The sequence below is a fragment of the Sinocyclocheilus rhinocerous genome, unplaced genomic scaffold (genome assembly GCF_001515625.1).
Source record: "Sinocyclocheilus rhinocerous isolate Xijiao unplaced genomic scaffold, SAMN03320098_v1.1 scaffold666, whole genome shotgun sequence".
Taxonomy (NCBI): Eukaryota; Metazoa; Chordata; class Actinopteri; order Cypriniformes; family Cyprinidae; genus Sinocyclocheilus; species Sinocyclocheilus rhinocerous.
Genome location: NW_015661984.1, coordinates 816,983 through 827,701, shown reverse-complemented (window position 1 = coordinate 827,701; position 10,719 = coordinate 816,983). Strand labels below are relative to the sequence as shown.

Below are 10,719 nucleotides of genomic sequence, written 5' to 3'. Positions count from 1 at the left end.
ACATGGCGACCTCAAAATGAGGAAACACATCAAACTAACAAAATACTTTAAAGACAGACACTCGGATCAAATGAAAGAGTTCAAGCAGGTAAGTTTCATTAAAATTTTTAATATTTGTGTTTCCCATACATTGATTTATTTGTGCTGTTTGACTTCGTTGAATAAACATGAGCACTGCACGTGTCAAAGTCGAAACCCGATGCGGGTGTTTATATATCACTGTATTTCTGACGGAAACCGACTGTCTTCAGAAAATTATGGATGTCATTCTCATTTCATCTTGCCTGTTATGCCTGATAAAGCAGCGTTTGTGAGCTCAGTGCTTATTTGATTACAGCCGTTACTGGGGAAACCTCAATCTCTCCCGCTCCAACAGCGCCTCCTGCTGGCAGAGAATGAATTTGCATATATATGCTGCCACAAATAGAGTGCAAGTCTGTGGGAAACACCGCTTCTGTTATGAATATTATTCAATATTTTAATTTGAATGTCGGATTGAAATGAACATCGCTGTTATTAGAGTAGTTAATCGTTAGCATAAGCTCGGCTAACGCTAATATAATGAGCATTAGAATGAAGTTTCTTTATTAACTTTTTAATGCTCCTATAACTTTTATTAGGGTAAAAAAAAACAAAAAAACAGGAGGACATGATGATATTTACTATTTTTACACACCAGAGGCTTTTAAATGAATTGTGAATCTAAAATATGCGTGTTAGAGAATGTACAAATGGTTAACATTGTTTGTGTCATATCAGTCAGAAAAGCAGTTTTGGGCTTTTTTTTTTTTTTTTTGCTAACTTAGTTGTTATTCTTGGCTGATAACTCTAGAAGGTTTTAAAAACCCTTAAAACTTAAATATGTACACAGTTAGGATTAAATGAAAGTATAGTCTTTTTAATTAGCATGTTTTTGTGTTTTGCTTTGGTACCGAAATTGGTACCGAGAACCGTGGATTTTCACTGGTATTGGTACCGAATACAGAAATTTTGGTACCATGACAACAGTAGTAGGCAGTTTAAGAGAGGCTAGCAATAGCATAAAATCCCACCCTCCCTGCAAATCAATCTTCAAAGCCACGCCTCCTCCAAAACACATGAAAGCGCTCCGGCAGACCAGAGACTAACCAGTGACTGCGACACGATGAGAGATGGTGATGGTGGAGGACTGAACGCAGCGTTGTCAGATTATCTCATATCTCATTCATCAGTGAGGAAAAATTACAGTAAAAAGTGCATAATATTACAATAATAAAGCATTTTAATTTTCGCTCGGTCTGCAATAGTGCAATGGACTGTGCAATCAAATACATATGTTGACAGGCAGGTAGGAAAAGCCTATTGTAATCCTCGGGCCGAGGAATATGATTGGATGAACATTTTATGGTCCTACGCCTTCCACAGACGATATAAATACATTTAGACCACTTAGTGATTGCTTTCAGAATGTGAAGAGACTTTCAACCAGCATAACAAAAAATGTTTTTAAACCAAATCAACTACCCTGTCTTTAAATGCATGTATACAGTTCAATTTTTATTTAAATGTATGCATGACCAGTGCTGCTTTTAACGAAAACGATTAAAAATAATTTCCATTAATTGAAATAGGTGAAAAATGTAAAAAATCATTAGAAATGTTGTTTCGGCAACTAAGAGACAAAATTTTAAATTGAAGCAATAAAATGACTAAAATAAAAATAAATGAATGCTAAATAGATCACGGGAGACTCACTTGAACAGGCGAATGGGGACTCAAGAGAATGATCAGGTGATCTGTAATACCCAGGAATGCAGCGCTCACAGTTGATGCCTGTGGTGTGATGCTGTGAAAGAATAAAAATCACCAAAATCATAGAATGTATTTGCTAAAACATCAACAGCTGTTTCCAAACCTAGTGAGTGTGCAACTGACAACCAAAAATGTTGTATGCACTTATGTTGCCCATAAATGCTGTTTATGTAGGTCTTGAGCCACAGCCAATGCATCCGCACCACTTTCGTGTTATTAGTGTGTTTGTACACCTGAGCCCACCTGGCATTCGACGCACATTCCTCCGCCGCTGTATTCTCCCTGCATGTTGACACTGGCTCTCCTCTGATCGATCTCTGGATCATAGTAGCACTCTGATGAGTGTCTGTGGCAGTTACATGCTGCAAACACACACACAATACGCTGAGATTAATTAACTCATCTGTCAATGCAGATAGAATAAATATACAAGCAGGACAGATATAAACAGGGCAGGACATGCACAAAACACATCAGTGTCCACCTGAAGAGTTCAGACTGTCCCGAGGGGAATGAATGACAGCAGAGAAGGGCAAAAGAAAGAAAAAAGAGAACAGTAATTAGCTAGGAGTGAAGTTAGCATGGGGAAAACAAGAGAAAACTGTGCGGGAATCTTTAGATTGCAGCTGAAAATACAAGTTAAAACATTTATAAATAACATAATAATTGAGTGTACACTTACAAAAATTTACCATGGTGACCAAAATATTAGTTACTACAGTTATAAGTACTACAATAGAATTAGTCATTTTGGTATTAGATGTAGCAGATTATAAACAAAATCTAGTTATGATTTCACAATACTAACAAAAATTGCCGATTTGTATAGATGTGTGTGTTTGTATGATGTGTGATTATACAATCGCAGAGAAACCTGAACGGGCAATGTGTGACTACAGACCATATTGAGATCAAAATTTGACAATAAAATGTGATTACAAAGTATTTTTGTCACGATCTCTAGCTGGAGTGCCTGTGAGCTTCGCTAGAGGGCACTCCATCCCAGACTTCTACCACTCCATCAGACTTCATTTCCCACAATCCTTTGCCCGGACTTATCAGCACTCACTGTTTGCACCTGTGTCTCATTTACCCTGTCTGCTCACCCTATATAAGTCTGGTTCAGTTTGTCGTTCTTTGCGAAATTCTTGTGTGTGTCATTGCAGCAATAATATATGTGTGTGTATGTTGTAAATATATTTATATATAATATAAATTATACAAATATAAATATATACATGTAAATTCTTTCTAAATATATCCTGTATGTGTGTGTATTTATATATACATAATAAATATACACAATACACACACATATATTACATAAACAAAAACGTTTATTTTGGATGCGATTAATCACGATTAATCTTTTGACAGCACTAATTTATTTATTTAAATATTTATTTTAAATAATTGGTAATCATTCTAAAATAAAGCTAATTTAATTTCTGCTTTTAGCCCAGTAGTTTCAGTATTTATGGGTGTAATTAAGAATTATTAAGAATCTGTCTATCTATCTATCTATAATTTTTGTGCTATGATTATTTATTTTAAAGTCCATCAGGAATTTCCATAGACTTTCCATACACTTGAATTAGCTGTGATTAGCAAAAACTATTAGGACAAATTCACTATTAAAGCATGAATACCAGCAGGCTCTGATCATGTGTTTTTCCTGTCACACAGTGGAGTCTTTGACAGGACATGCGGTGTGGAATGACTGTGTTTTGTTAGGGTCCAGTCCACTGACAGCAGGGTGAGGACACGGTGACCCGACGTGAGATGAAACAGTTCTGTCAGATGAGACAGTCTCTCTGGCTTCACTCAAGCCAGCTCTGCTCACAGATGTGCCATAAACCTCACTGAGGTCTCTCTCCACACAAAGGAGTGGTTTTATATTTGGGAACTCAGAGATTAGATAGAAACAGCGGATATCCAACAATATACTCAGAGGAAATGTTTCCCAGACTGAAATGGCTCCCAATACACAGATAGACACCCAGAGAGTGAGTCTGAGATCCTCTTAAAAGCATTGTGGGACTATTTTTACAGTGTGTGAGAGAAGCCAGACTGGATTAGTGTCTGTATGAGCTCACAGCAGGCTGGAGCTGTTCACACAGGCTGCCAGCCTCTCTTATTCACACTGACTCTGATGTCTTACTAAAGCAGAGACTACGCTGATCCTAAACTGAAACTATAAACATCCTCATACAATCGAGAATATAAATCAAAACATCTTCGCACAACAAAACCAATCCGAGGTCTGAAAGGCTAATATGTATTTACATTTCTAAAGGTATCAGGTAGCCACTTTTACTTAGAGGACTAGGAGTGCTCCTTAAAAAATATAATAAATACAATAAATTATCAATTTAATAAATTAAATTAATTTTAAAAATTAACTAAATTATATATATATATGTGTGTGTATGTGTGTGTATATATTAGTGCTGTCAAATGATTAATCACGATTAATCACATCCAAAATAAAAGTTTTTGGTGGCATAATATATGTGCGTGTACTGTGTATATTTATTATGCTTATATAAATACACACACATACAGTATGTATTTTGAAAATATTTACATGCATTTACATGTCTATATTTATATTAATATAATTTATATTATAAATAAATATATTTAATATATAAACAACATTTTTTCTGAAATATATACCTACATGCGTGTGTATTTATATATACATATTAAATATACACATACATTTATTTTGGGGTGAAATTATCCACCTTACATCTTCACTAGAGGGAGCTGTTGAATTCATTATATAACACTGGCACGTTTAACATCAATATTAGGCTCTTTTTACCCATATAAACTCAACCCCATCTCAGTCTTGATGTGTAAATCCAGCACGGTTCAGACTCCATCTGTGTACTCGCTCTAATGCTGCCGTGAGATTGATGCACAGTGTTTTTCATTGCTTCTGACAAGAGTGTTTGATGAAGACTCGTCTAACACAATGACACACACCTATAATTAAGTCTGTTACACGGAGTCTGTGCCAGGAGAGCGATATAATCTGCTTAAGAGCCTCAGCCAGAGAAACGGCAGAGAAAGTTCTGGATCTCGGCCAGCGTGAGGAAAACATTGAGCAAACACGAATAAACCATCAGAGGCTGGGTGTTAAAGGGACAGTGCGCCTAAAAATTATCAGTCTGTCTGTCATCGTTTATCCACATTCATGTCGTTTCAAACCTGTATGACTGATTTTCTTCAGTGGAACACAAAAGCAGATGTTTTGCAAAATGTTCATGCTGCTTTGTTTTATACAATGAAAGTGAATGGTGACCAAGGCATGGCCAAAAGTCCAAAAAAGGACCAAAAGCATCAAAACGTACATTAACATACTTGTTATATATAACTTGCTATATTATGTAAGATTTATATATGTATTTATTTTTATATAGGCCTACTGTAGTTATAGCCTAATTTAAAAACTCTTATAAATTCCATTTCGGTTTGAAATTTGGATTATTAATTGTCTAATCTGGTGCTTTGCATCTTTTTGTAGTTTGTTTGAATGTGTGGAAGTGTGAATCTGACTTTAAAAACAGCAAATAATGAATAATGACCTTTATGATTCTTTTTAATGGTGCTTTTATGGTATTTTATGGCATTTTTGGGAGTATAATATTTATTTATTTAAAATATATAAATGTAATATTTATTAATTATACTTTTTTTGTATATAATGCAACATATTATTCAATAAGTTATTTACATACATGTATATTTATTTTATGTATTTATATGTAAATACATATGCATTTAAATTAGTGCTGTCAAACGATTAATCACAATTAATTGTATTCAAAAATAAAAGTTTTTGTTTACATAATAATTGTGTGTGTACTTTGTACATTTATTATGTATATATAAATACACACACATGCATGTATATATTTAAGAAAAATTTTATATTTCTATATTAAATATATTTATATATAATATAAATTATACAAATATAAATATATACATGTAAATATTTTCTAAATATATCCTGTATGTGTGTGTATTTATATATACATAATAAATATACACAATACACACACATATATTACATAAACAAAAACGTTTATTTTGGATGCGATTAATCACGATTAATCTTTTGACAGCACTAATTTATTTATTTAAATATTTATTTTAAATAATTGGTAATCATTCTAAAATAAAGCTAATTTAATTTCTGCTTTTAGCCCAGTAGTTTCAGTATTTATGGGTGTAATTAAGAATTATTAAGAATCTGTCTATCTATCTATCTATAATTTTTGTGCTATGATTATTTATTTTAAAGTCCATCAGGAATTTCCATAGACTTTCCATACACTTGAATTAGCTGTGATTAGCAAAAACTATTAGGACAAATTCACTATTAAAGCATGAATACCAGCAGGCTCTGATCATGTGTTTTTCCTGTCACACAGTGGAGTCTTTGACAGGACATGCGGTGTGGAATGACTGTGTTTTGTTAGGGTCCAGTCCACTGACAGCAGGGTGAGGACACGGTGACCCGACGTGAGATGAAACAGTTCTGTCAGATGAGACAGTCTCTCTGGCTTCACTCAAGCCAGCTCTGCTCACAGATGTGCCATAAACCTCACTGAGGTCTCTCTCCACACAAAGGAGTGGTTATATATTTGGGAATTCAGAGATTAGATTAGCTAAAAAAACCGCGGATATCCAACAATGGCTCCCAATACAGAGACAAACACCCAGAGAGTGAGTCTCTTAAAAGCATTGTGGGGTGGGCTGGAGTGGTTCACATAGACTGCCAGCCTCTCTTATTCACACTGACTCTGATGTCTTACTAAAGCAGAGACTACGCTGATCCTAAACTGAAACTATAAACATCCTCATACAATCGAGAATATAAATCAAAACATCTTCGCACAACAAAACCAATCCGAGGTCTGAAAGGCTAATATGTATTTACATTTCTAAAGGTATCAGGTAGCCACTTTTACTTAGAGGACTAGGAGTGCTCCTTAAAAAATATAATAAATACAATAAATTATCAATTTAATAAATTAAATTAATTTTAAAAATTAACTAAATTATATATATATATGTGTGTGTATGTGTGTGTATATATTAGTGCTGTCAAATGATTAATCACGATTAATCACATCCAAAATAAAAGTTTTTGGTGGCATAATATATGTGCGTGTACTGTGTATATTTATTATGCTTATATAAATACACACACATACAGTATGTATTTTGAAAATATTTACATGCATTTACATGTCTATATTTATATTAATATAATTTATATTATAAATAAATATATTTAATATATAAACAACATTTTTTCTGAAATATATACCTACATGCGTGTGTATTTATATATACATATTAAATATACACATACATTTATTATGTAAACAAAAACTTTTATTTTGGATGCGATTAATCGTTTGACTGACAGCACTAGTATATATATATATATATATATATGTATATGTATGTGTATATATATATATATATATATATAAAACACTTTTTAAAACTTTTTAAATAGACAAATTCAACCTAAATTTTCAATTTTAAATGTTTTAAATGTAGTTAAATAACACAATAAAAATAAATACATAATTAAATACATTTTAAATGAAAAATGTAAAATGAATCCCTTTTTTAATTAGACAAATTAAGACTGAATAGTTTTTAAAAATGTTATAAATTAATACATTTATGTTTTTTAATTGACATAAAATAGACATTTTAATTAATGTTTTAAATAAGACAATACAATTATATAAAAAAAAATTGTCAAATTGTCAAAAAAGCAATTGTCAGTTGTTTTACTCTGTCCTTTTGCTAAAGGTATTTCTTTATCCACTTGCCAATAGAGTTATAATGCCACTGTACAGTTCACTAAAACTTCAGGAAAAATATATAACACCACAAAAGTATGGACTATGAGTATGATGATAGTCACATAGTCTTTTACATTGGTTAGAATGACTCAAGTTTAAACAATATAAATGGGAGAATGTAGGTAGAGAAACTTAGAGAAACTTTTCTGTAGGTAGAGTGTAAAGACAGAGAAAGAGATAACAGTTCCAGACAGAGATCATTCAAGTTTCTGAGTTTGAGTGAAGATATTCTGAACTTTCTGAAAAAGTTACACTCATACTTAATGATTAAATGTCACGTCTATAAATACATAAAAAAGAGCACTGTTAGACAGAATAAAGAAAATGCTGTTCTGCCATCAAGAAAAGAAGGAAGGCAGAAAAAAATCTCCCACAAGAGAGAAATCATGTTTTGAGAACAATGTGTCAAGGAGGGGCCCGGCAGGTACTAAATCTTTGTTTTGTTGGCTCACTGGACGCAGAGAGAGGAAAACTCACGTTCACATTCATTGGCACTGTAAGTCGTGGCTGGTTTCCATGGAAACTGGTTGAAGCCGGGGCAACAGCGATCGCATGACGGCCCGCAAGTGTTGTGCCGGCAGTCACACTGAAGCCTAAAAGACACAGACATAAAAGACAAATCACAGGTTAACAACCAAACACAATCACACAAGTTTATACCTTAAAACCTAAAACTTGCTGTATGCTTTTGAGATATTTGAGCAATTTCAAATATAACTCATTCTTTTGTTATATTTATGGGAAGAATATGTATACATATACATATGTTATGTATATTTATTTTGTTAATGTTTCAGAACAGAATTTTATAATGAATTTTATATAGAAATTCCCACTTGTCTTCTTTCGGTCTCAATCTTGAGGGGCCACTATATGCAAATACGAAAGTACTTCATGTCTATGGGCCTCAAATGAGCCACACAAGAGCTTTTATTCAAGTGTCTAAACTTCTCACTGACCTTGCTGCTTCCAGGAAAAGAATGAATTAGGGAGAGAAAGCGAGAGAGTCTTTAAAACCTGAGAGTCTGAACGGGTTAAGTTCTTCACACTCGCTAAATTTTCCTCCATCATCTGAAAAGCTAACAGAATTAACTGAGACTCGGTGGGTCTGCTCATGGGTGGCTGCATTCACACATGTATCATCATAAATCTACACAGCAGACAGTAAACAACTGCTACACGCATTACATATGCCATATTCATACAATCAAATGATAATCATTAATAATGACCATCAAACAGTAACAAAAAAGCATTTATAGATTTCTAAGAATTAACTATTAATTAAATAAAGCATATCATACAATCGGCTTATTTTTGCTAAAAATGGTACATTTTCTTATGAATCAAATGATAAAAATTCATACTAAATCACCAAATCGTAAAATAGTTCCATGTAAGAGCAGTGGCATGTGACCAAAAGCGCAATTCTAATTGGTTAACCCATTTTCTTTGCAGTGCGATGGGAAAGAGAGTAATAATTTGTTGCATTGACTGCATGTGAATATTTGTATGGGTCTGAAAAGACTGAATGGATGCTGTTCCCTCAAATTAAAATGTTTATCGCACTGAATTTTCGTACCAAACATTCGTTTTGGTGTGAACTGGCCTTAAAGGGATAGTTCACCCAAAAATGAAAATACTAGCTGTGTCTCATTTAGAAGGCTGCGCCCTCTGGAGGTCGCAGCGACCTCCGGAGGGTGCAGCCTTCTAAATGAGACAGCTACTGTCATTAATTACTCATCCTCATGTCGTTCTAAACCTGTAAGACCTTCGTTCATCTTCTGAACACACAGGACATCGTTAAAGTAGTCCATGTGACGTCAGTGGTTCAACCTGAATTTTATGAAGCTACGAGAATACTTTTTGTGCGCAAAAAAATAAAACTTTTTTTTTTGGGTGAACTATCCCTTTAATGGAGTGTAACATCCATAAGAAGTCTTAAAAATTAATCACAAATAAAACTTCTGATATGTTCACTCTCATCAGTTTCTACAATGTTCCATCCAGTCTTGCACATAAACATAGGCAAAACACAGACTTTTCACTCACTCATTTGTGTACTAATGAGTGCACACATATGGAAGGACGCACATTTGCACTCAAGTGTGCATTTTAGTTTCCCTGAATCTGTTTGGATGGTTCAGCTTGAGCGGCAGTTTAACCCTTCATTAACACCCAGCCACAGTCAGAGCAAGTGTTCCAGAGCCTCACTTCAAATGAGCTACAGCCAACCATACTAACCAACCCTATCCACAGTCTATTAACCCTCAACTGCCCTCTAGATCTCCTCTAAGACTTTAACACACATGCCTGAATGTCTTAAGCTTCAAGTTCAGCTAACAGCATGGAAGAAGTTATCTCACTACACAAATCTCCCCATAAATCAACTGCACACTGACATCAGTTTAACTCCTGATACCTGTGGGGCAAACAGGTGCACCTGGGAAGCTTATGTGGAGCACGCTTTAGTAATTGACCTCTGACCTTCAGCGTCTGACTCATTCTTTGGGTCATCCTCATTTAGCTCTGTCAAATTAAAACCCTCCACCCTTCACTATCTGTATTCATTCAGTCATTCAGTTATCTGCATGAAGTCTCTTGAATATCCTCACCATGGCTGCATTTATTTGATCAAAAATACAGTAAAAACAGTAATACTGTGAAATATTACTACAATTAAAAATAACTGTTTACTATTTTAATACAGTTTAAAGTCCCCATGAAATCAAAATGAAAGTTTTTTGAGTGTTAGTATCAATATGTTAGTCTTAAGGTTATCTGTAAGGCAGTGTGCTCCAAAACAGTGACAAAATTTGCATTTAGAAGATATAAGCATTCAAAGCTTTTAGTTCGTCACTTCCGCCAAAACGTCTCAACGATTTTTTTGACGTCACATCGTACTTCAGCTTCTCATCAAACTTTCTGTCCAATCAAATGCTCTCTAGAATCCGAAGCGCCCGCCCCCTACACTATAAAATAGACGCTGAAGCCGCGGCTGAAATCGGTCACTTGTCCACAGAAT

At 34.1% G+C, this 10,719-nt stretch overlaps 1 protein-coding gene across 1 annotated transcript in view; it reads right to left on the bottom strand.

Moving 5' to 3' along the window:
• The window catches only part of LOC107727012 (laminin subunit alpha-5-like), a 77,601-nt gene that overhangs the window by 36,315 nt on the left and 30,567 nt on the right, over nucleotides 1-10,719 (bottom strand). Inside the window, 3 exon segments of the mRNA XM_016536754.1 lie at nucleotides 1,735-1,825; nucleotides 2,035-2,153; nucleotides 8,172-8,287. Of these exon segments, the coding sequence (XP_016392240.1) occupies nucleotides 1,735-1,825; nucleotides 2,035-2,153; nucleotides 8,172-8,287 (326 nt within the window).